Source organism: Triturus cristatus, chromosome 1_1, assembly GCF_964204655.1.
Source record: "Triturus cristatus chromosome 1_1, aTriCri1.1, whole genome shotgun sequence".
NCBI lineage: Eukaryota > Metazoa > Chordata > Amphibia > Caudata > Salamandridae > Triturus > Triturus cristatus.
Window position 1 is genome coordinate 881877996 of NC_140579.1, and position 27565 is coordinate 881905560.

The following is a 27565-nucleotide window of genomic DNA, read 5'->3' on the forward strand; positions in this document are numbered from 1 at the left end:
GTCAGGTGACGCACCACCACCTGACAAAGAGTCTAAACTCTAGGACGCATCAGGCAAGCGTACTGCATCTCAAACGGCCAATATATGGCGTATCGCCAATACACAAGCACTACTAACGAGGTATGACAGGACCCATTATGACGAGTTAGAAGCCATAATGCACCATCTCCCTGATAAATACAAAGCTAGGGCCAATGAGCTAATTCAGGAAGGCACAACAATTACTAATACCTCCATACGTTGTGCCTTAGATGCAGCAGACACAGCCTCTAGGGCCATCAATACTAGTGTCGTCCTCCGTCGCCATGCCTGGCTTAGGATATCAGGTTTTAAACCGGAGGTACAAGCCTCCATCCTCTACTATCCCTTTGACCAGGAACATTTGTTTGGCCCAAAAGTGGATGACGGCCTAGAGAAAATGAAAAAGGACACTGACACGGCAAAATCCATGGGAGCCTTACAATCTCACCCTCCCAGACGCTCCTTTCGCCGCTCTTCCTTTCGGAGCACATCCAGAGGCTACTCTTCAGACACCGCTTCCACTTCATACAAATCCCCTACTCAGTCCACCTTTACAAGGGGTTACCAAAGAGGCGGCTACAGGGGCAACAATAACAAAGGCAGAGGCAAAACAAACAACGCCCGCTCTGCTACCGCGCCTACCCAATGACTTCCCTCCACTTCCCCCAGACCATCCCACTCCGGTCGGGGGCAGACTCCAACATTTACTTCCGGCCTGGACTACCATCACCTCAGACAAATGGGTAGCACAAATAATTCGGTCAGGCTACTGCCTAGAACTAATATCTACCCTCCCCCCCCCCCCCCCCCAATCTTTCCACCCAGACAACGCCCAATGTCACCAGAACATCTACTGCTACTCAAGCAGGGGGTAATCTCCCTCCTAGACAAAAACGCAATAGAACACGTTCCTACCAACCAACAAAATATGGGGGTCTACTCCCTATATTTTCTCATACCAAAAAGGGACGAGACTCTACGGCCCATCCTAGACCTTCGGCCCCTAAACAAATACATACACTCAGACCATTTTCATATGGTGACGCTTCAGCAGGTACTTCCACTGCTTTCCCAAAACGACTTCCTCTCGACTTTGGACCTAAAAGACGCTTATTCCCACATTCCAGTGCACAACGCTCACAGGAAGTACCTCAGATTTGTAGTGGACGGCCAACACTACCAATTCAAAGTGCTCCCGTTCGGAGTCACAATCGCACCACGAGTATTCACCAAGTGCCTAGCAGTGGTGGCAGCACATCTGCGAAGACAACACATTCATGTCTTCCCATACCTAGACGACTGGTTGATAAAAGCCAGTTCATACAATCAGTGTGTACAACACACACACACCACGATCCAGCTACTTCACCAGCTAGGCTTCATGGTAAACCACGAAAAGTCCCATCTACAACCATCCCACATAAAACAATATCTAGGTGCCACTATAGACACCTCAAAAGCGCTCGCCTACCCCAATCCTGCCAGGATTGCAACCATTCAGGCTCTACGGGCAAAATTCATAGCACAACACTCCCTTCCAGCTCGGTTGTTCATGCAACTAATAGGGATGATGGCCTCTTGCATCTTCATAGTACCTCACGCAAGACTCCAGATGCGTCCTCTCCAAGAGTTCTTAGCGCACCAATGGAACCAGGCCCAGGGTCAATTAACAGATCTGGTGTTGGTAGACGGCTGTACCCATCGCTCTCTGCAGTGGTGGACCACCACAAACCTTTCCAAAGGTCGACCGTTCCTGGACCTGGTTCCCCAGATAGTACTAACAACAGACTCATCGCTCTCCGTCTGGGGAGCTCATCTATTACATCTCACCATGCAAGGCAAATGGACACCTCAACAGAAGCTACTCCATATCAACCATCTGGAATTACTAGCAATCTTCCTAGCCCTAAAATCTTTTCAAACACAGATTTCAGGCAAGGCAGTCCTAATCCGCACAGACAACATGACAGCCATGTATTATATTCAAAAACAAGGCGGCACACACTCTCCACAGCTCTCTCAATTAGCACAGAGCATTTGGAGATGGGCCATACCCCAGAAAATCTTTCTCCTAGCCCAACATGTCCCAGGAGTCCAAAACACTATGGCAGATCTACTCAGCAGACAAACACAACAACTCCACGAGTGCGAACTTCACTTCACCCGTACTTTCAAATGTGGGGGCATCCACAGATAGACCTCTTCGCCACCCACGAAAGCACAAAATGCCCAAGCTTCGCTGCCAGATACCCACACCCATTGTCCAAAGGCAATGCGATATGGATGAACTGGTCAGGCAGATTTGCGTATGCTTTTCCGCCTCTCCCACTTATTCCACTCGTGGTGCGCAAACTACAACAGCACTCCCTCATACTAATATTAGTAGCGCCAACTTGGGCCAGACAACCGTGGTACACCACACTGCTGGAACTATCGGTAGTACCGCATCAAATATTACACCTCTCTCCACACCTCTTAACCCAGAACCATGGAGAGATCAGACACCCAGCTCAGCTCAACCTTGCGATCTGGATCCTGAAATCCTAGAATTCGGGTACCTAAATCTTCCTCCTGACTGTATGAACGTCATCAAAGAAGCTAGGCGCCCTACCACTAGAGCGTGCTACCCCGCCAAGTGGAAACATTTTGTTGTCTATTGTCATAACAACACCATCGATCCCCTAGATGTGTCCATTCAACACATCATAGGCTACTTACTCCACATACAAAGGTGCGATCTAGCCTATACGTCCATTAGACTACACCTCGCAGCCATAGCAGCTTACCTACAAAACAGGCAACATCTCTCACTCTTTAGAGTACCTGCCATTAAAGCCTTCATGGAAGGCCTTAAAAGAATAATTCCCCCCCAGAGTGCCACCCTCACCTGTGTGGCACGTAAATATCGATCTCACCAAACTAATGGGACCTCCTTTTGAACTACTACACAAATGTGAACTTCAATTCTTAACATGGAAAACTGCTTTTCTTGTAGCCATCACTTCCCCCAGAAGGATCAGTGAGATACAAGCACTTAATATTAAAGAACCTTTTCTACAAATGCACCATAATAAGGTGGTTCTCCGTACCAACCCAAAATTCCTTCCCAAAGTCATTTCTCCATTTCACCTAAACCAATCTGTAGAACTACCTGTATTTTTCTCGCAACCACAGACCGTTGCAGAAAGAGCTCTTCACCCACTAGATGTCAAACGAGCCTTACTCTACTACATCGAGAGAACCCAACCTTTCCGTAAGACCAAACAACTGTTTGTCTCTTTCTCTCCACCACACAAAGGCAACCCCATCTCCTAATCAGGGATAGCTAGGTGGATTGTCAAATGCATTCAAATTTGCTACCACATTCTACACGTAAAATAGGGGCTTCAATGGATTTTTTAGGAAACATCCCATTAGATATCTGCAAAGCAGCTACATGGTCAACACCGCACACTTTTACTAAAAACTATTGTGTAGATGTGCAAACTAAGCAACAAGCTAGTGTGGGCCAGGCTGTACTCAAAACATTATTTCAAACCACTGCAACAGATACCGGTGTTCGCCGCTAAGGATGGGTACTGCTATATAATCTATGCACAAGTGTGTAATCTGCAGCTCATATGCCTCGAACAGAAAATGCTACTTACCAGTATGCATCTGTTCTTGGCATGTAGAGCTGCAGATCTACACCCGCCTCCCCGGCTACCTGTATCTGTTCCAGTTTATCTTATTTAGATAACACGCACATGGGCCTCTTCACTGTTATTACTACGCTCCATCTTTCCCTACTGGTGAAAAACAATCTGAGGATGGAGCCGAAGCCCATGCGCAATACGATCCAAGGGAGGAGTCACCTACCTCGTGACTTCCAAAGACTTTCCAAGAGGAAAAACAAACTGCAAACACCCGGGCCCAACACCAGATGGCGATCTATGCACAAGTGTGTAGATCTGCAGCTCTACATGCCAAGAACAGATGCATACTGGTAAGTAGCAAATTCCTTACCCGTAACTTGAATTTTCTTCCTTGGGAAACCATTGACTGTTTTTCTGTGAAATTTCTTCTGTCGATTTTGCAAACTTATAAATATTCCTTAAAAATCGCCTGTATAACTTATACGCAGTTTCTCAACAGCTTACAGGTGGTACAGTAGTGCTGGATCCAGGCTCCAACACTGACCTAGAAAAAGTAACCCTAACCCCACTTACCTGCTAAGTGAATTTCCTTCCATAGAATAACATTGGTAATTTGAACAGAAAAAGTTTCCAAGAGTCAACTTTGAAAATACCAAAATATTGCTAAAAAATCACAACAGTAACTAAAACGTATTTACTCACTTGTTTCCAAGATCTGTCCCAGGACTGAATCTAGGATCCAGTCCTGGAGTTAGAAAAGTAATCCTGAAAGTAATCAATTGCATATAACTCATATTCCCATTGAGCTCAATGTATTATTGTGTTTGAAATTGTGTTGCCTATTGCAACAAACTGTAACTATTGCATTTCAAGTCAATTGTCTTTTGCAAAGTATTTAACTAAATCTCATTCTGAGAAAGTATATTTTGATACCTATTGTTGGTTCTAAAATAAAACAACCATATATTTTTTATATAAACCATTGACCTAGAGTTCAGTTCTTGAGTGTGTGAGACCATTTGCTGACTGAGTGTGTACAACAAATGCTTTACACTGTCCTCTGATACTGCCTTACTGCTCGACCAAGCTACCACTTTAGAGAGTAAGGTTATATCTAACTTTAGCCTCTGCCAAACCTCTGGGGACTGTGGACTCTATACACACTGTACCTATTTGGGAACAGTATATATAGAGCCACTTTCCTACACCGCAGACATGGAACCCAGCGTCCTTGTGGGGCAGGGAGCCGGCGAGCGGGTCAGTTTACCCTTTCCCCCGCCTCCACTGCCTCCAAACCTTCCTAGTCCAACTTTTCAGGCCCACCATTGGCCAGTTGGAGGCAGGATTTGCCATCATCTCCTCCGCTGCAAGTCCATCTCGTCGGACAGGTGTGTTCTGCAGATAGTCCAAAGGGGCTACTCCCTCCCCTTCGAGACTGACCCTCCCTCCATACCACCCTTCTACTACCATATGTTGGAGGATTATATGGCGTTTCTCCGCGAGGAATTTATGGATTTCTTGGCCTAGGGGGTAGGACGTGGTTGTTATTCCCGCTAGTTTCTGGTGCCCTAAAAGGACAAAGGCTCGAGTCCTATCCTAGACCTCCAGATCCTCAACTTCTTCCTTCAGAAGGAGAAGTTCAAAATGCTCACTTTGGTCCAGGTCCTTTCTGCCCTAGTGCCAGGAAACTGGATGGTAGCGTTGGACTTGCAGGACGCTTATATCCATATCGCCGTCCTGCTTGCCTACAGATGTTACTTACAGCCCCAAGCACCTTCAGTTCATCGTGCTCCCCTTTGGCCTTACCAGTGCCCCTCGGGTGTTCACTAATTGGGTTCTAGTCTTCCCCTATCTCGATGACTGGCTTTTGAAGGCGTGCTCGCACCAGGCAGTCGTCTCCCACCTCTAGACTACGGCAGACATCTTGCACTCGCTGAGGTTGTACATTGTGTTTGACAGTTATCTTGAACTATCTATCAAAGAATGTGAGAGAATCAGACAAATGTCTACGAGTGGAGAAATTGACGTTGTCTGCATCAAAAATTCGACACTTCTACCTGTGCAACTTGATAAATTCTGGTCAGAAACATCAAACAATATGAATGAATGAATGAATGAATATTGCATTTGTAAAGCGCAACTGTCAGCCCACAAGGAGCATCCTGACACTAAGCGGGTAAAGTTCATAACAGCAGAGTGCAAAAAAACCACCTAAGATCACTGAATAATGGCGTGACGCAATGAATCAGGGGCCGTGAAGAGCCAAGTTTTCAGATGTTTCCTGAAGAGAGATTCTGAGCCAATGAATCTCAGATGTCTGGGGAGTTGATTCCAGGCCTTGGTCTCCAGGACAGCAATGGATTTGCCACCTTTGGTCTTACACCTAAAGGTAGGGGTTTCAAAAGATTGACAGATAAGGATCTCAGGGTCCAAATGGTGGTGTAACGAATGAATCTAGAAACTAGAAATGTTGGTCCTGACATGCTCTAAAAGTGAGCAAGAGGATTTTAAACAGAACCCTTTTATGTGTTGGTAACCAATGAAGGACCTTAAGAGCAGCTAATCAGTGGAACGGCGTGGCAATTTCAGCATAAGCTTAGCAGCTGTGTGTTGTACTACCTGCAGCTTCTGCAAAATCTTTTTGGTGGCACCTGCATATAGACTGTGTTAATAGTCCAATCTGGACGTAATTAATGCAAAAGCCACTGTCTTTCTTGCTGCAAAGGAAAGGCAGAAAAAAGAAAAAATATTCTTTGATGTTATTAAATCAAAACACATTCCTGCCACTGCAAGTGCTTGTGGGTGAAAACATGCAGGTGTCAAATTACACGTTGATTGTTTTTTACTACCTCAACTGTGTTGCGCGAGGGAGGTGCAGAGTCCGGCCACCCTAACACACGATCAAAGGAGTTGAGCTTGGAGATGTTAACTTGCCAACTCATTGCTGATGCTTCAGTGAGTCCTGAATTTCCAATTATTGCAAGTGGAATGATCGTCAATGAGGGGTTTGGGCCTTCAGAGATGTATTCAAAAGGTGCAGACCCTATTGTTAAAAAACTTAACAGCAAATTGGAGGAAGCTGACCTACTGGTTGTATCACATGTTGAGTGGGCTGTTTGAAATTGTTCCAATCGAGTATTTTTTTTTTGTCCTCTTATCACCACAACTTTTGCAATTCTGAGGTGACACAGTGGAACTGACCTCACGCATAATGCAGAATCAGTGCCCCAGCCACACCAGTCCGGGCTTAAACACCTTTATATTTTTGGTGCTTAGGTTCAATCATAGGGCTGCTCAACTTTCTGATTCCGACACACCACTCCACCTTGTAGAGTCTCTCCAGATAGTATCCGCTCTACCTGGGGTGCCGCCCAAGTCCATCCTGCAGGTCCAGCACACAGCCTTAAGCCAATCCTCCGTGAGGGTAACTGCCAGATCTAGCCAATGTTTGCAGATCTCCCTTCTCGCAGAAAGCACCAAATAAAAACACAAGCCCTTCTGCGACCTGCCCAAAAGGTTAAGTGACTCTGTATCGACTCCCTTCAGCACAAGCACGGGCTCATCTCAATCCTGACTCCCAGGATGTCGGCTAGAATATTGCTGACATTGTTACAGAACCCACTAATCGAAGGACAAGTGGCAAACATATGTTCGTCATTCACTTCAAGATGACAACATCTTTTGCATCTTCGAATCGGAGAACGCCAAATCTTGCTACCATCTGAGGTGTCCAGTATATTCTATTAATGGTGTAAAAGTGATTCTCTTTTAGATTGGCTGGCTTGATCATAGAATATAACATTTTCAAAGATATTTGCCACAAATTTGGGAGCTTGGATTCTGGGATCAGTGCCTCCAAAGTTTCATCATCGGCTTCGAAGAGCTTTCGATACCATATAGAGACCCCTTTACTTATGGACTACTTATCTTGCAGGAGACCTCACAGGCACCACCAATCACCGAATTAGCACTCGGATACCAATAAAAGAGCTGTACATATTCAAATCTTGACAGGGACCCCCCCAGTATTTTCCTTAAGTGCTTCCCAAAGTAAAAGCCCTTGCACTATAAAAAGATCCCCTCTCCCCACCCAACTGGTTATCCTGGCCTTCCTCAATTGAAGACTCTGCCTATCCAACAGACATTCTGGGATGCCCAGAGAATCCCAAACTGGGAAAAATAGTACCTAAATCCCAAGATCTTCCTAAGACTTTACCAAAGGCTAAGTGCAGCTTTTAAAACTTTCAGACAGACTTTCTTAAACAACTTGGGTGCCCCAAATTTGTATAGAAAGCCCATGGGTCCCAGCCCTGTCAACATTTCTGATAGAATCCGAGCCCATGTGGAACTATCCGGTGTCCCAAGAAGCATCCTACAGTTCTCAAGTTGGAAAGCAATACAAATACAATTTTAGCCCGATAATGCCATATCCCCTTTCTTCAAACTCCTATTCAATTTTTTTCCAAGAGAGCCTAGCTCCCCCTTAACTCCAGATGATAAAACCAGTTATTTTCCCCTGATTTTTTTCTATCTCTTTTTTGGGAAACGTGAGAGGGATACAATTCTAAGGATAGGTCACCTTAAGTAAAACCAATATTGTAATCAAATTCACCCACCCATAAATCAACAATGGCAAGTTTCTCCACCTCATAAGAAGCCGATCAATCTCCTTTGCCATCCACCTTTAATTATGTACTGGAACAGCCCCCAATGAATGAACTATTGAGATGCCCAAATACTTAACCTCAGTCACCTCCCGATTCCAATTAATGATATTCCAGCACATAATCTCCGACTTAGTTGTGTTCACGGAATAGACTGACATTGCCCCTAATTCTCTTGCTTACTTTTCTATCCTGGGGATTGTTTGAACAGGGTCTGATGTATATATAATTAAATCTAACTTGGAGTGCTATCTTATTCCTTAGTTGTTGCACGGAAAAGAGGATCACCTGGTGGTCACTTCTAAGTAACTGGGCGAATGGTCCGATATAACAAACAAAAGAGGAGAGAGAGCACCCCTGCCTCGTACCCAGAGTAATCCTGAAACTCTCACTCAGAGCTCCATTAAATAAAATTTGTGCTGATGAGTTTGCATACAGTCTCTGAAGTCAGAATGAAACACAGGCTAAACCCTAATGCTGCCAGACTTCCCACAAATACACCCAACAGACCTAGTCAAAGGCCTTGGCAGCATCTATTGTGGCAGCAGCAATAGAATCGAGCAAGCTGTGGCCAGATCGATGCATCCAATTAATTGCTGAGTAAGATCATGGATCTGGCACTTAGGGAGACAGACCCTTTCTGATCTGGATGAATTAGTTATAGAGCCAACTTAACCAGCCTACCTGCCAAAATATTGGTGAAAACCTTGTAATCAGTATTTAAAAGAGAAATTGGGATCTGGGCATTCTCAAGATAGATGGGATTCAACAGTTTTTAACCCAGAACTGAGCCACCACCTTATTTAGTATCTTATATAGCTCTGAGGGAATAACATCATGCCCGCAGCTTTACCTCATTGCAGTACTGCTGGTGGGGTTCTGGGGGCCTAGAACACATTTTGGAAAATTCTATACACAGCATAATAAGACACCATGCGCTAGGGGAAGGAAAACTCCTGCCACCCATATAAGAGTGACCCCGTCCCTTAAATCCTACTTTAGGGTAATGACTGCAAAAGCACCTATTCAAACCATACAAGGAGCAGCTACAAATAATATAGATGCTTCTATCACAATATGTGGTTTGGGTAAGAATGGAGGCACTCCGATATCTGCTCAGATTCCTACTAGGAATAGTTTTGAGGTGCTAGCCGCTCCAGAGAGCCTAGAGCAGGTGAATGAGCTGCCCCTGTGCTCCAAGTGGATAATGCGGCCAATCAGGAGTCTTACGGGGGGATTAGCAGAGAGGACTGGGCTTAGGCAGTAGGAACAGAGGAGTAGGAGTCGCTACTATCTTACTGAACCTAAGGACTGTGATTAAGAACAGATTTGAGGTTTCTGAGGCCAATCAATCTGGGGTCCAAAACTCCTGGCTAGCCTTGAACAAAAAACTAGATTAAGTGGCTGCACGGACTAAAGTGCTGGAGGAAGAAGTGGTACTGGTTAAGCAAGATGTACAGAAAAATGCAAGCATAATTTCACTGCTAACAAAACAAAATCAAGGCCTGAGGGTAGTTCTAGAAAAGATCGAGAACCATTCTAGGAGGAACAACCTCAGGATCCTGAAAGTCCCAGAGATGGAGGAAGGGGCTGATATAAAGTTTGTCGTGGTTGCATTACTACTGGACACAGTTCTCAAGGACAGGTCAGACATTAACCTAGAGCTTAAGATTCAAAGAGTGTGCAGGGAACCATTTAAAAGGAACACGAATCCCCAGAAACCTAGGAAGACCATGGTGAACTTCCTTACTTCTACGGTGAAGGAGACCATCTTTGGCATTGCATTGAAATGCATTATATGAGCTGCTTAAGATTACTTCTTAATTATTAGGTCAGATGTTTATAAGGTCACCGACCAGTTGCAGTGGGAGCTTGGTAGGGGGCTGGGAAATCTCTATAAATAGGGGGCTAAAGCACAATTTAAAGTTTCCGGCAATGCTGTGTATCATGTGGAATAACCAAATGTATCACTATCGTACTCCTGAAGATGTTGATGGTCTGATCGATACAATCAGGAAACATAAGAACTTCAGAGGCTCCAGTAGGAGACTGCAGGGAGGTGGGATGGGGAGTGGGGGAGATTCTGATTGAGTCATCGTACTGTCAAATGACACAGATGTTATTATGCTACTTAGATTTGTTGCAATGTTCGTAAGTCAGTGTTTGTCAGAGTTATGGTTATGTTACGGAAAAGGCGAGACAAAAAACTTTATTGTGCTTCAAATTCTGTACAAGAAACTTGACCCAGAGAGGCCCAGTGTTCTTATCAAGGCACTTAATCTTATGGGTGATGAAACTAAGAGCAACATTGGAACAAAGCTTAGAACTTTAACTGCTGAACATGTGAAGTTTTATAAGGATTTGCTGAGACAGAAGAATGTGACTTTAAAGACATAGTAAAATACCTTGTGCATGTGTGGAAAACGAGTTCTGAATGACACACATTTGACCCTCTACGGTACAGTGTGTTTAAGAGGTCAGTCCCACTAATAAGTGATCTTCCACTGACTTCATATTCTGTGCGTGGACACATTAAAAGAGCTTTCTACTTGATCAGATGTGTAAATGTTTTGGCTCTTGCCTATGTAGAGAAAGATCCGTGTGAATGTGGTTGGAAAGATATTGATGGGGTGCCAAAAACCTACAAAATTTCTAAAGCCTCTACCCACAGAACGTACATGTTATTGCAAAACCTGTGCTACAAAAAGATGTCCCTATCGTTATATGATGTTCTCAAATGTTCAACATTGTGCAAATGTACCACGAGCAATTGCTGAAACAAATAAAGTAAACTATGAAAAAGCGTCTAAAGCAGGAGTGCTGGAAATTATTTTCATATTCAGATCATAAACATTGTTTGGGGTATGCACAAAAGGATTAAAACCCATTATTATTTGTTTCATTGCTAAAAATGTCTCTTCTTCCTCTATTATAGCTGCCATTTTGGAAAATGGCGGAAGGGTTGCTCTGAGGAGATCATTTCGGTCTCTGACTACTTGACCCCCGAAAACCTATGTTTTGACACCAAAATGGAGTATATGGGACTCATGGTTCCTGAAATATTACACCATCACTGCAACACATCTTCCATTTTTTAAAATGTCATCCAGCAAATTTTGGCCTGTATCAGCAATGTTTACCCAAGCTAAATTACTTCTCTAATGATCAAAACACACAAATCAAAAATAAAAATCCCTGGACAACAATATTTTTACAGAGGAATATCTGGGGGCTGGGATTACAGCTCCCGGGGCCCCTTTTCGAGCCATCATATGCTTACCAGATGCAGTTTCTCATGAAATGTTGCTTTGTTGGTTGTGAATATGTTTTTGCAAATAGTAAATAGGCCTTAAAGTTAGAGGAGCCTTTCATTCAGGTTCACCAGATCAGGTCATCATAAAGACAAATCCATGTTTTTTTGCTAAAGGTATACTCCTCATTCCATGTCAGTCAAACCATTGACGTACTGTACTTTCCTCAACCCCAGTCAGTTGCAGAAAGAGCATTGCACACAGGTGTAATGGGGGAGCACTGTTGTTTGATATTCATTGTACCATATCTATTAAAAAAACAAACAACTGTTTCTCGCTTTTGATAAGCCCACTTGGGTAATTCTATTTCTAAGTCAGGGCTCGCAAGATGGATAGTGAAATATATTCAGGTTATTTTATAGCTAAATGTACACTTCACACTATACCTCGAGCATATTGCGCTTACATAAGAGGAGCCTGGGTGGCCTTTATGGGAAATCTGTAACTTGCAGATATCTGCAGAGCAGCATTATGGTCTACCCCACTCCTTCACAAAGCACTGTGACAAATATGTCTGGCAGGAAGCCCAGGTAGGGCAAACTCCTTGGAACATTATTCCAAACACGTTGAACTACTTGAAAGCTACTGCAAAGCAAGTGATCTATAGCTACAAACTGAAAATGTTACTTTCCTCTAGGTATCAGTTTGTAGCTTGTAGTGCAGTAGATTGACATGCGCCCTCACCTTTCCAGATGCAAGCTTATGTTTCAGATGTTTTTCATTGACATATATTTTTTACATGTTCTCAGCTTGCAACATCGGCACCCAACATTACGTGTAAAGCATGTGAATCCATAACACTTCAAGCACAAATTGATACTTAAAGGTAAGTAACATTTTCCTTTTCTAAAGATTTTCATCTCAAGTTAAAGTTTATTTGAATGACTGATAGAAAGTTATTTTCTTCAGGCTTACAGACTAAATCTTTGAAATGTTTAATAAGTGTTTACATTCTCCTTTCTGTTTTTTTTTTTTCCCCACTTCCCCTCCCCACCACAGGACCGGGTCTTGATCAACCGCATTGATCTTGTATCTCAGGCTGTGCTGACAGGGAAGTGGCTGAGCCCCCGGCGTACACCAGAGCCTATTGTCAGTGTGCAACCACAGGGAACGGTTCCTTTCCCCTCTGACACCTCCCACCTGATTGGGGCATGCAGTGACTCCTCTGCCCAGACACCTCGCAGTAGTAAATTGGAGGATGAGGCTGTCTCACAGTTCACTAAACTCCGGAGGGGAATCGATGAGAAGGAGTTCACTGTTCAGATAAAAGATGTGAGTTGTTCCTGCAAGCTTCATTGTACCTCTGTCCTCCTTTAGTGTACTTTACTTTTTCCCTGCCAAACACATCAGTCCTGTCTTTGAGAACTTTATTCATGGGATTGTGATCATTTTACCTATTCGTATGCAGCTTATGCTCTGGGCACCGCATCCGTAGCACTTTAATCTATCGTTGATTGTCCTTTCCTGCATGTTTGCCTGTGATGAGTTGGCATGCTAATACTGACGCACCAGGCTTATCCAACAGACTGGCTGCGAGTGAGTTCATTGTTTTAGTCTCCCGTGGCTGTGGGACCTGAGGCATTCACATGACTCAACATAGGGGGCACCTATGTACTTCTTGTGTGTGAGGGATACCACAGATGTGCAAGAGATGCCTACTACACCACCTGAGGTATAAGCCATCAACCAGGACTTTCCAACCATCTCTGTCCTGGGCTTTTCTTTCAGTCGGACTCTAGGTGTAACCCATCTCCTTGGCCCCAGGTGTTTCTTGACCTTCCTCTTTTCCTTTTCCCTTGATGTTTCCAGGTTAGGGCTTGCCTGGTGGTGTTTGATGCGGGCTTGCATAGGGTGTGATCTATCCAGCCCCAAGGTGTGCAAAGGTCTTATGACAATTGTTGACTTGTAATTGTTAGAGTGTGTAGTTGAGATGCCACTGGTGAGTCAAGATTCTAGTAGAGTAATAGAGCAGAGATTAATAGCCTTTCAAGCCAGTTGAATCTTTAGGTTTGAAAGTGTAATAAACAACCTCCACTTTGCTTTTATCCACTGTAACTAAGCAAACCATTTCTTTGCTTTCTAATTAGGGCATTTCTCCATATAACGCGCATATTGCCCTTTTAGGGCAGCTGTTCCAGCAGTGACAACTATATGTATGAGGAAGGAGGAAGGAAAACTGTTTGTTCCACATTAGAGATTAGGTGTTGATACATAACTGCTATGGGCATCAGGGTCGCTTAGTGATTGCAGATGTAGTGAGTAGAGGGAATGGAAGTTAGTTTTCACAAAGTATAGTGCTCTGCAAGGGATCTGAACAATTCTTTATCCACTTGTAGACTCCGACCTCCTCTCTACTTACTTGCACATCTCAGACGTGTTGGTTTTATCGTTTCAAACATCTACTCTGTTGCATCGAGCAGTATGCTTCATAGTGCATGTGCAGTGTAATTAGCCAGCCACAGCAGAACCATGAACTTGTGTGCATGGACATTCACAGATAGCTACTTATACTTGCCGATTACTTCCCTTTTTAATATCCCAGGTACCAGACTGGACCAAATAGAAGCTGCTATAGCTCCTACTCATCATTTTGTGCTGTAGGCTTCTGTTGTGAGTCAGTCCTACCCTGGACATGACATGAAGCCACATTTAAGCACCACCCCTGCATGCTGATGTCTGTTTTCCCCCCTCATGCCCTTTGAGGACCTAGAGCTCTGCTCCTCGGATTTGATTATAAAACAAATTCTGATGAATACTTCTAGCCACAGATTCTTAACATTCAAATATTCTGCAGGACCCAGACTCGATCCAGAAACATTTTCAGCAACACTCCGACGCTATTTGGTGCTATGCTGCTCTGTATTGTCCTGGAAATGACAAGAGCGTAGCCACGTGTAAGCACTGCCCCTGAATGCGATCATCCTTCCTTTTCTAACCTTTTGACACAGATCTCGTTTCCCATTTTCGTCGGCCTTCGAATGACAAGAAAATCTAGTGTGCTAGGAAACAATATCCCCTCTTAAAGCTACTAGTTTCAAACCATGCCACAACTGTAGGGAATAGATGTTGGTCACAGACCTGCATGAGGTGCATCTCTGATGTTTGAGCTCAAGGCATGACTTAAAAAAAAATCAACCATGCAGCAAGTTCACCCTTATGCATCAGAAATGTATCTGGGACGGGGAAGCAAAGAACAAGTTACTTATTTTTGGTCAAGCCTTTTATCTGGGACTGGGAAGCAAAGAACAAGTTACTTACATTTCGTCAAGCCTTTTCTGGTCGAGAAGCTGCTCATTCCTCACCCTGTACATTTCCTCAGTTGCCAGACTGGTTCTGGAAACTTTTGATAGCAACTCCATTGAATGTTGGTAGGCGGCGGTGTTGGACTCCGCATCAGATTCGTCCTGCCCCTGATGTGACATCAAAGCCACTATAATCTGCACCACATGCTCTCACTGATGTCCGCTTTCTTCTAACATCTCTCTTAATGGACTACCGGAGTTAATGGGGTCAGAGGGTCAGTGAGGAATCAGTAGTTTGTCGCTACAAGAAAAGGTGCCACTGAAGGTAAGTAAATGTTCGAGGCATATGAGCTGCAGATCACACACTTAGCACAGATCGCCATCTGCTGTTGGGCCCGGATATTTGCACTTGTTTTTGTCCTTTGGAAGTCACGAGATAGGTGACTCCTTTGGATCATAGTGCGCATGGGCATCGGCTCCATCCTCAGATTTTTTTTTTTTCCACCATCGGGCTCGGATGTGTTTCTCGCGCTTCAGTTAGGAACCGTTACTAATTCCATTTCGACGCGCAATCCTTAACCCTTTCTACGGTATTTTCTCGATCGCGAACCCTAATCGTCGCGCATCTCTCCAACTCGAAGTCTTTGATTCCGGTCGTCGACGAAGGCCTTCGGGCCTACCTGGGCCTTAGCATTTGGCTCATGGAAAGGACGCCATTCAAGAAGTGTCCTCAATGTGGGTCGAAGTTTCCCCACACCGATCTGCATGAGGTGTGTAACCTCTGCTTGTCACCGGAGCACGAGGCCAGAGACTGTCCAGCTTGTGCCTCTTTCCGCTCCAAGAAGACCATTCGGGATCGGCGAGCTCGGAGGACCATGGCTCGCTCGTCGACCTCCATCCCCGACGACATCTTCCAAGAGGGCGTCGATGTACCAGAACGGGAGCGGGTCGAAAAAAGCCTCGTCGGCGCTCCCGAAGCCGATGACTCCGACATCGAAGAACTCACTCCGGCGCAGAGGGTCATAAGTAAAGACATCGACCCCTCCATGCAAAAAAGGCTTCGGTCACACCTTCAGGCCCAAGTGCACACCGACACACCGCTTCCCACGCCTCGCCCTCGGGCCCGGCAACGAAGCCTATCAAGCCTTCAGGCGATTCGGGCTTGAGTCAGCCTGCCACCGGTGCTGAAACTCAATCTTCGGCACCGAAAAACCAAACTTCATCAGAAGAGCTTTTTCGACCAGACCCTGCACAAAAACTCTTGTTAAAGACCCTAAAACTGGTCAATTGACACTAAGTTCCAGGAAAAGACCACTGGACAAGCCTACACCTGCTCCACCACCTAAGAAGAAGGACATTGCTACATCCCCTCTTGGAGTCCCTTCTCCACCTCCTCCTGCCCACCACCTTGTTCTCCTACACCATCCCCTACACCAGTAGACGATGATGACACCTCTGACGACACGGGGGGGTGCGGACGATGTGCCACTAGGGGATCCCAGTCCACCTGCTTCCCCTTACCTCTGACCTCTGGGATGACTATAATACACCTGTTGTACCTAATCTCCCGCAAGATGACATCTACCCCTCTAGGCCTTCCCCACCAGAGGACACCATGGGTTTTAATCAGCTCGTACACCGAGCTACCCAGTACCACGGGGTCGACCTACACACAGACACCGTTGAGGAAGATTGTTGGACACTTTCGACACCACCCAAAGGTCAACATCTACTTAGCAAGGTGATAAATCTCCTCCCCCAGGATGGGCAGGGGGAAGCTTCAAAGGCATTCCGCCTCTGTGAGCTTCCCCAGGCCACTGCAACCCCCCACTCTGGCGGGAAGCTTGGCCGGAAACCCCAAATAAGGACAGGGGATGTGCCAGCCTGCCAAACCCACCCCTCAGGTGGGGGAGGCGAGGCGAAACACATCTCCGGGCTCTCGGCATCTTGAAGATGGGAAGCCCTGCCCAATCAGGACTAGGCTCCTGCCCCCCTCCCACAGGAGAGAGGCAGGATAGGGGGTGTACCCACCCCAGGACAGGGATCCATTGGCCCCTGCCCTTCACCTACCTGTAACGCCCCTAAATCTAGTATTTAGGGGCACCCTGAACCTTCCTTTCCCAGATTCGAAACTACAAGAAGAGCAAGAAGAACAAAGACATGCCCTGCAGCTGCTAAAAAGAGGAAGACACCAACTGCTTTGGCCCCAGCCCTACCGGCCTGTCGACCCTCGAACCTGCTCCTGCTCCAGCGCGGCATCTCTCGTGGCCAGCAACCTCACCAACCCCAGAGGACCTGGCTACCTTTTGGCTCTAAGCCCCTGGGACTCCCATGAGTAGAGGCTCCACTCGAAACCTATCTCTAACCCCTGGCAGCAGCCCGGAACCGCGAACCCAGCACACTCTGCACCAGCCAAGCCTGGCCAGTGCCGGAGTGAACAAAGACCCTAAGGACGACCCCACGGCGACTGTGACCCCGAGTCCGGCACCCAAGGACCTCCCTCGACACTCCTGAAGAAGCCTGCAGCCTCAGAACAAGGTGCCCCCCCAACCGCGATCAAGAGAGGGTAAGATTTCCCGACACCAAAAGGCACCCCTGCACGCGGCGCCCCACGGCCCCCTGTGCCCAATCCCGGGGTACCTACCTATCCTCCAACTACCCAACTTACCTCTCGAAGTGGTGGTGGCACCTGAAGAGTCCTCGTCCCCAAGCTTGCAGTCTTTTTCTAAACCGGAGATTTCCCATTGAAATCCATTGAGCGCCCAAAGGCTCAAAAGCCCTCTGCACCCAGCCGCCCGAGTGGCCCTGGCAGTGAAAACTCTACACCTACCTACTTCCCCACTTGCCCTGAGTAAGTGACCAGCAGCCCAGGTCCCACAGCCGCGTGGCTTGCCAGTCAGCAGCCACCAAACAAGGCCCCCCTATCCCTCATAGGATAACATTGGGCCTAACTCTCTCTGCACCCGGCCGCCCTAGAGCCGCTGAGGGTGAACCAACTGTACCTACCTGACCCTGGGAGACCCTGAGTCTGTACCCAGAACCTCAACTCTGCCAGTCGAGTACTTACCCTTAAACCGCAAACTCTATTTTCCTCATAGGGTAACATTGACTGGCTTTTTCCTGAAATTTCTTCTAAGTGTGGACTTTTCAAATCTTCAAATATTCACCAAAAATCAGCCGAGTGACAAAACGAATTTACTCACCTGCTCTTAGGTGAGCTCCCAGTGCTGGATCTTGGTGCCCAGCACTGACTCTGAAAAATACCTACAACTGTACTTACCCTTAACTCAATTTTCTTCCATAGGAAACCATTGACTGTTTTTCTATGAAATTTCTTCTAAGTGTCGATTTCTGCAATCTTTAAATATTCTTCAAAAATCGTATAATATCTGAAAACGTAATTACTTACCTGTTTTGGATAAAGGTCCCAGTACTGAGTCTAGGCACCCAGTACTGGACTACAAAAGTAACGAGAACATACTGTACCTGTAACCTGAATTTTCTTCCATAGGGAATCATTGAATGTTTTCTTTGAAATATTTTCTAAGTCTCAACTTTTAAAATAGCTAAATATTGTTTAAAAATCATTACAGTAATTAAGTCGACTTTCATCACTTGATTCTGAGTACTGACCCAGTCCTGGAATTCGAAAAAGTAATCCTAAAAGTAATCTGTGGCAAATAACATGAAACTTCCATTGAACTCCATGCATTATTGTGTTTAAAATAGTGTTGCCTATTGCAACCACTTGTAACTGTTTACAAAAGTTAATTACATCTTGCAAAAGTATTTGTTCAAAGCATGTGGGCTGCTGAATTCATATCTGTGCATAGATCGCCGCCTAGTGTTGGGTCCGGATGTTTGCACGTTGTTGTCCTGGAAGAGTCTTCGAAGTATCACGAGATAGGTGACTCCTCCCCTGGACCACAGTGCACATGGGCATCCTCTCCATCCTTAGATTGTTTTTTTCCGCCATTGGATTCGGATGTGCTTATCTTAGCTCAAGTTAGGAAAATTCAGTTTAAGGCCAAAAGGCCTTTAGTTTTCGTCGGTACTGTTCCTGTTCGGTATCGACTGCTTTCTTTACTAGTTTAGAACCTTCTTCCAGCCTTTCGGATCCGTTTGGTCCGAACATCGAACTTACATCGACGATGGAATCGAGGACTCCATTCAAACGGTGTCCTTTATGCCACGCAAAATACCCACACATCGACGTCCACCCGGTATGCAACAAATGTCTCACCGGATCACGATGAGTCGAAATGTATGGCCTGTGCCCGATTCCGATCGAAGAAGACTCTCCGGAATTGACGGGCGGCGAGATTAGAAGCGCAGCAATCGGCGCCTGCCCCGGCCAACATCTTCAGCACCGAGGACGCCGACGCAGAGAGCGTGGAAGAAGTAAACTCCAGCCCCGCTTCCGAACACGATTCCCGATCGGAAGACGACGATGAAGTGCTTTTTCAAAGGGAAGAAGTCATCGACGAGGTAGGAGACTACGATGAGGCCTTTGGGGCCGAAGAAGATGGCTCTAGCGAGGAGCCAGGCCCTCCCGTCGATACGGAGGCCGTCAAAGTGCGTCATTCTACGGCTCAGGTCGAGGGATCGCCTCCGGGCCTTACCCAAGATCAATCCCAAAGTTCTTCGGCCCCGCCTTCGGGCCCGGCCTTGAACATCCTGCACGAGCCATTATTAACAAAGACGACTGGATTCCCTTCAACGAAACTGAAACCAATCGTCGCACCAGTTCCACCGAAACCAAAAGTGAAACTGGCCGTAATCGGCTCGAAGCCCTCCACTCCTTCGACGCCAGTAAAGGCCGTCGGCTCCGAACGCAGTAAAAGGGATTTCGGCGCCCAACTCACTGCAGCGGATATCGGTACCGACCCGAAGAAAAAGGCCCTCGGTCCCCCCAAAGCGCCTCGGCCTCTGGCACCGAAGCAGTCGGCCCCGACCACCAAAGTCAAAATGGCCGCTCCATCTGAGTCCACATCGAAGACAGCAGCACACGCCAAGTCGTCGACTCCAACAACCGTTGATATCTGTCTTCGGATCGATGACCCCATGGCTCCAAAGCAGTCGACGCCTACCTCCACGGTGCCGACCGGCTCCAAAGAACCTTCGGCGTTCTCGGTGCGACAAGTCGCGGCGTCGTTGCAACGCATCAGAGAACGGGCAGCCCTCCGATCCACGTCGGGACCCGCACAAGGCTCAAAACGCACCGTCGGCGCCAACCAACATCACTTTTGGTTCGCGAAGGACATGTGTACCTATCAGCCACTCCTATGGCAGGCCTTATCAATCCTGGAGGCAGCGTGCTTGGTAACATGTGAGATGGTGCTCTAGCATGAGCTGAGCCTGTCTGCAGCTTTCGGAACCATGTCCTTATTATTGTTCTATGATGCAGCCTACCATATACTCTTAAAGTGCCTTATACTCTTAAACGGTTATGGTAACTATGGTTTGGCTTTATCAAAACATGTCGTGTAAGGTGTCTAACACTTTGGAATAATACCCCCATCCCATTTCTGGGGATGAGGATATTATCCCTCCCTTCTAGAGGGAGAAGATATGTTGTAACCTACTTACCCGGTTAAAGTTAACCAGAGCCCCAGCATCACAAAATGGATGCTGCTGCCACAGACACGAGTCTGACCTCCTGCTGCTGGGAGTGATCCCGGCAAGGGAGGCTTGGACAATAGGTTTCCTGCCTTGGGAGGTGCGAGCACCACCCCAGACAGGCCTTAGTGTATTGGGGCAGGGAGAGATGAAAAGAATGAGACATGCTTGGGGCACACAAGGTGTCCCGTGCATAGTCCAGTTCAAACCGGTGCTGGGGCACTCCAGCCCCAGTCCTGGCGCAAAACTGGACAAAGGGAAGGGGGTGTAACCACCCAGGTCCCACCCATAAGGCGTGACCTAGCAGGTAACCCAGCCCCCCAGATTTGGATAAGAGTGGTAGCTGGGCCCCAGGAGATTAGATTATCCTGAACCTGCAACTTGAACAGAAACTCTGGACCTTCGACATTCGACGAAAGAAGAAGACTGAAGAATCTCCCTTGTGGCCAAGGAGTGGCTACCCTGTGCAAACAGGCACCATCAAGAGACTACCCTTTTCTTTGCTGAAGTTCTACGAGGGACCGACTGCAGAGCCCGACCAGAGCCTTGACTTCCAGACTTCTCCGACCCAGATCCACATCCACAGCCGAGCTGAGATCCGTGGAGGTGACGAGAGACGTGGGACCGGCTACCTGGGAAAAGTGGCTAGTATCTTCCAGCGCAGCTTCTGAGGCACCCTCGAAGTTGTGCACCGGGGATTGAGAAGCCCCAACCCCAAGCACCATCTGCACCGAAGATCAGCCACCCACACTCCACGAGTCCTGCGTGGGGCCCTTCTGCATTTTCCTGCTTGCCACGTCTGTCCGGTTGCTTGCCCGTTGGCTAGTGGCCTTTGTGACGACGCATCCAGAAATCTTCACCGCTGGTTTGGCTCCTCCAGACTGGCTCCCGCTTCCTTGCAAAAGAGAAGCACCCCAGACCTTCCTGGTCTGCACCAGAAGCAAGTCCTCCGTTCTTCGTGGGTTCCGCTTGCCAAGGCTTGGTGAGTCCTAGTCCAACTTCGACGCCGCCGACAGCAAGAGCCTTCGTGGGACAGCTCGCCTCCTGGTCCTGGTCGTCCTCGACGTTCCCTGCTCCTCGTGGCTGCAGCGACAAGCTTCACCTTCACCTGCAATCTTCACGACATCGCCTGGTTCCTTCCTGGTTCCACGTGGTCACTGGCTAGTGACCTTGACTCTGTCCCTTCTGCTTGCAGGTCTCCTTTCATCTTGATACCAGCCTTGGGATCCACCGGACACTCTTCACTGACTGCCTGTCAGCAACTTTCCTTCAGGCATCCATAGAAGTCCACGACGAAACCCGACGCAAGTTCACACATATGCACCCGCAGCCTGTGGGCTAGGTAACTTGGGTACTTCGGTGCTCACAAGGGTAGTGACTATCCTAGGGTCTAGTTTCCGAGTCTCGACTCTCTAGCTGCTTCAGAAGTGTCCTTAAACTGTTAATTGCTAACAACTACTATTTCTATCGACTTTTACGCATTACGCGTGAGTGTTTCCACTCTGCACCGGAATCCCGTGGGCCTCCCACTTCCTAACTGTTGCTAGTGTAGTGTAGCCCCAGCGATTCCCTAGGCCTATCCTATTTCTGTGACAGTGGTCCTTATACCACTTCTTAAGTATATGGTTTGCGTGGCCCCTAGGGCCTAACTGTATTACTTACCTGTGTGACTTAATGTATGCTTAAATAAGACTGTGTTGTACTTACCTCTAATCTCATAAAGAGTGCTGAGGGTTTGACTAGAATAAATACACTTTATTTATATATATATATCTGTTGTGGTGTCCTTTCATTTGGTATTCAAGGGATTATATATGGTATCACAGCTGGCTTCACATGCCATTCAGAGTTTAGCCTAAGACTGCTCTTGTCCATGCTACCACTAGGATAGCTGGTCTATAAGGTTGACTTTACAACCAATCACCATAAGGGTATTTGGACTGATATAAGGTGTACACTAGAACTAGTGACATCATTCATCAGGCCAACTTCTCACAATCTCTATCCTTCGAGACCATCCCCACCAGAAGACTCATTGGGGTTCAACCATTTACTCCAAAGGGCTGCACACTATCATGGGGTAGATCTCCATACCGACCCCGTGGAGGAGGATTTCCTCCTCGATACTTTCAACACCACGCATAGGGCCACCTCCATACTGCCCATGCTCAAAGGGGTTATAAAACATGCGCCAGAGGTCTTTAAAGACCCAGTCAGAGCCAGGATCATTAACCTGCGCATTGACAAGAAATATAAAGCTGCCCCTACAGATCCCTCCTACATCAGAGGGCCAGCACCACTAGATTCCCTGGTAGTGTCCACATCCCGAAAGAGGGCCAACTCCCATGCGTCCGGCGAAGCACCACCACCTGACAAAGAGTGAAAACTCTTGGACGCATCCGGCAAGCGTACTGCATCACAAGCTGCCAACATATGGCATATCGCCAATACACAAGCGCTACTAGCACGATATGACAGGGCCCATTATGACGAACTAGAAGCCATAATGCAACACCTCCCTGACAAATACAAAAATAGGGCAAACGAGTTAATTCAGGAGGGCAAAACCATCACTAATACCTCCATCCGTTGTGCCCTAGATGCAGCAGACACCGCCTCCAGGGCCATCAATACTAGCGTCCTCCTCCGTCGCCATGCCTGGCTCAGGATCTCAGGATTTAAACCAGAAGTACAAGCTTCCATCCTGAATCATCCCTTTGACCAGGAACACCTGTTCGGTCCAAAAGTGGATGAGGCCCTAGAAAAGATAAAAAAGACACGGACACGGCCAAATCTATGGGAGCCTTACAATCACACCCTCCCAGGCGTTCCTTTCGCTGTTCCTCCTTTCGGAGCACATCCAGAGGTTACTCCTCTGATACCGCTTCCTATAAAGCTCCTACCCAATCCACCTTCACAAGGGGTTACCAAAGAGGCGGCTACAGGGGCAACAATAATAAAGGCAGAGGCAAGACAAACACCGCCCGCTCTGCCTCCACACCTACCCAATGACTTCCCTCCACTCCCCCCAGACCATGCCACTCCGGTCGGGGGCAGACTCCAAAATTTCCTTCATGTCTGGGCTACCATCACCTCAGACAAATGGGTAGCACAAATAATTCGGTCAGGCTACTGCCTAGAACTAATATCTACCCCCCCCCCCCCCCCCCCAACATTCCACCCAGACAACGCCCAATGCCACAGGACCATCTAACATTACTAAAGCAGGAGGTAATCTCCCTCCTACAAAAAGGGGCGATAGAACGCGTTCCTACCAACCAATGGAATCTGGGGGTTTACTCCCTATAAGTTCCTCAGATTTGTAGTGGACAACCAACACTACCAATTCAAAGTACTCCCGTTCGGAGTCACAACAGCACCACGAGTATTCACCAAGTGCCTAGCAGTCGTGTCAGCACACCCCAGGAGACAACACATCCATGTCTTCCCATACCTAGACGACAGGCTAATAAAAGCCAGTTCATACAACCAGTGTGTACAACACACGCATGCCACTATCCAGCTACTTCACCAACTGGGCTTCACGGTAAACCACGCAAAGTCCCATCTGCAACCGTCCCACGTAAAACAATACCTCGGTGCCACCATAGACACCTCAAAAGCGCTAGCCTCCCCCAGTCCGGCCAGGATCACAAGCATTCAGGCTCTACGCGCAAAATTTACGGCACAACACTCCCTTCCAGCTCGAGTGTTTACGCAACTAATCGGGATGAAGGCCTCTTGCATATTCATAGTACCTCACGCAAGACTCCAGATGCGTCATCTCCAAGAGTGCTTAGCGCGCCGATGGAACCAGGCCCAGGGTCAGTTAACAGATCTGGTGTTGGTAGACGGGCGTACCCATCGCTCTCTGCAGTGGTGGACCACCAAAAACTTTTCCAAAGGGCGACCGTTCCTGGACCCGGTTCCTCAGATAGTACTGACAACGGACACATTGCTCTCCGGCTGGGGAGCTCACCTACTACATCACACCATGCAGGGCAGATGAACACCTCAACAAAAGTTACTCCACATCAACCATCTGGAGTTACTAGCCATATTCTTAGCCCTAAAGGCCTCAAACACAAATATCAGGCAAGGCAGTCCTAGTCCGCACAGACAACATGACGGCCATGTACTATATACAAAAACAAGGCGGCACACACTCTCCACAGCTCTCTCACCTAGCACAGAGCATATGGAGATGGGCCATACCCCAGAAAATCTTTCTCCTGGCCCAACATGTCCCAGGAGTCCAAAACACTATGGCTGATCTACTCAGCAGACAGACACAACAGATCCACGAGTGGGAACTACATCCACAAGTTCTTCACCCCTATTTTCAAATGTGGGGGCATCCACAGATAGACCTCTTCGCCACCCACAGAAACACCAAATGCCCAAGCTTTGGCGCCAGATATCCACACTCATTGTCCAAAGGCAATGCGATATGGATGAACTGGTCAGGCAGATTTGCGTACGCTTTTCCGCCTCTCCCACTCATTCCGTTAGTGGTGCGCAAACTGCAGCAACACTCCCTAACCCTCATCCTAGTAGCTCCAACTTGGGCCACAACTGGCGACAACCGTGGTACACCACACTGCTGGAACTATCTGTAGTATCGCACCAAAAGTTACACCTCTCTCCACACCTCTTAACCCAGAACCATGGAGAGATCAGGCACCCTGACCCAGCTCAGATCAACCTAGCGATCTGGCTCCTGAAATCCTAAAATTCGGTTACTTCAATTTTCCCCCTGACTGTATGAACGTCATCAAAGAAGCTAGATGACCCACCACTAGAGCGTGCTACGCCGCCAAGTGGAAACGTTATCCAGTATTAGGGTATCTTTCATAGATTCACATGCCTGAATCATTCCCCGTCGTCGGGATGGGAGTCACCGGTAAATAACAAAGCAATGTCTAGAAGACATATAGAGTAACAGGCCCCAAAGGGCCCTAGCTTAGAAAGCTATCCACGTCCTTATGTAAAAAGGACCAAAGTTTAGCCAGTAGCCAATCAGCTAGCACCACCTTCTAGAACCCTCCTGGAAGGAGCCCTAGTCCCTCAGATTTTCTACCGCACGTCGTGCTAAGGGAGTCTCCACTGAGCTCTGCTCATTGCTTCTGGTTTTCCAGTGTTTTCTACTACAAAACTTTCGGATTTGTCATGGCTGATACTCCTAAGAAAGGACTCTTCAGTTATCCAGTATTAGGGTATCTTTCATAGATTCACATGCCTGAATCAGATTTTCTACCGCACGTCGTGCTAAGGGAGTCTCCACTGAGCTCTGCTCATTGCTTCTGGTTTTCCAGTGTTTTCTACTACAAATCTTTCGGATTTGTCATGGCTGATACTCCTAAGAAAGGACTCTTCAGATCCTGTGCTTCCTGTGGGAAGAAAAGGCTCCACGTGGATGATCAGCATAAGGACTGCCTTTATTGTCTGTACCCCAGCCACAGTGCCAAGGATTGCAAGGTATGTCGTACCTTTTCATCCAAGACCCTGAAGGACAGAGAAGGGCGCCTTTTAATCTGGCTACAAAGGCTGAAGGACAAGGACTCTGTGGTGTCCTCTAAGGAGAGTGAGAGTTCTATTATATCTTCTCACGCAAGCGACCAAGGGCGTCCTCTCCAGGCCCTTCGTCGCAGCCACCTCCTAAGAAGCCACACAAAAGGTCTTCCGAGGTTCTGGACTCGTCTATGCCAGGAATCACCTCTCCTCCAGATGTCCAGGTTACTTTTAAGAAGCCAGTTTCTTCGCCGACGACCACCTCGTCGACGGTGGCTTCATCGACGAAAAGACATCCATCGACGGCAGTCGTTGTAACTTCGTCGACGGCGACGATATCTACGGTCATATCCCATTCAATGACCAGGTCGACGACGACAACACCATCGTCGACGGCTGGTAAAATGATCTCGTCGACGCTGAAAATAAAAAAGTCGTCGTCGTCCGCTAAGCCGCCGACGAAATCGTCGACAGCAGGATCGTCGACGACAGCGCCATCGTCGACACCCACGTCGACGAAGACACCGTCGACGAGACCAGTGCCGTCGACGCCGTCGTCGACGCCGAAACAACTCTCGTCTTCCTCACTGACGACAACACCGCCATCGCTGTCCTCGTCGACGCTGTCTCATGGGCCTATTACACCGCCTACACCTCTACTGTCGACAGGCCCGTCGACAGTTATTGACTCTGAGACGCCAAATACATTTGTGCACCTCAAAATCACCAAACGGGCACGAACACCGGCCCTTACATCACCCAGTCGGATCCCTACTTTGCCACCTGCTCAGCTTTTCGAGGAGGAAAATTCAGAGGAGGACAGTATGTTCCCAGCTGCGACAAGCCCTTCACAGCTACATGTCAAATACCAAGATACATCTGATTATGAGGACTTGGACCAGGATTACCAACCGGTTCCACCTCCACAATATGTGCTGCCACCACCTTCTATGGTTTGTCTGCCTGCATCACTGGTCACGGACCTCCAATTCCTGATCACGGACTACAAACAGAGGTTTCCGACGCCGGCGCCTCCAACACCAGTTGCGCCACCAACACCAAGGGCAAGACCGCCACCATTAGTGCTGCAATCAGAGCCTATTGCAACGCCACTTCCTCCCACAACAGATGAGAAAGAAGAGGATGAGCCCGAAGAGGGAGAACTTCAGGAGATCCATTCTCCCCAGGACGAATGGGATGACTATGTCCTTCCCTGTCCGACTTCTCCTGCCCCCACCACGGCCGACTCTCCTCCAGAGCATATTGGCGGCTTCCATAACATTTTAGAGAGAGCGGCCCAGCGTTTTCAAATTCCGATGCCCTCGCATCAACAAGACTGCTTCCTTTATGACTTTAAGGAACCCTTTAAGAAGTCCGTGCGAGCAATACCAATGATAGACTACATTTGGGAACAGGGAGTTAAAATTATGCAACATCCTTCCTCTGTTCCCCCAGTGTTACCACGCCTGGACAAGAAATATAAAGCGCCGGACACAGCTCCGGTCTGTCTTACGGGCCACCCGAAGCCAGATTCGGTCATTACGCAGTCCGCACAGAGGAGG

At 47.5% G+C, this 27565-nt stretch overlaps 1 protein-coding gene and 1 non-coding gene across 8 annotated transcripts in view; both read left to right on the forward strand.

Moving 5' to 3' along the window:
* LOC146871232 (ATP-dependent chromatin remodeler CHD8-like) overlaps window positions 1-27565 on the forward strand; it is a 2388691-nt gene that overhangs the window by 2049570 nt on the left and 311556 nt on the right. For all 7 annotated transcript variants that reach the window (XM_085650618.1, XM_085650635.1, XM_085650640.1 and 4 more), the window contains exon 33: window positions 12631-12903. In XM_085650618.1, coding sequence (XP_085506744.1) covers window positions 12631-12903 — 273 coding nt within the window. The remainder of the gene's footprint in view (window positions 1-12630; window positions 12904-27565) is intronic.
* On the forward strand, window positions 13105-13213 carry LOC146871236 (small nucleolar RNA U6-53/MBII-28). Its single transcript, XR_014959863.1, has one exon. It is a non-coding gene; the product is annotated as a small nucleolar RNA U6-53/MBII-28 (small nucleolar RNA).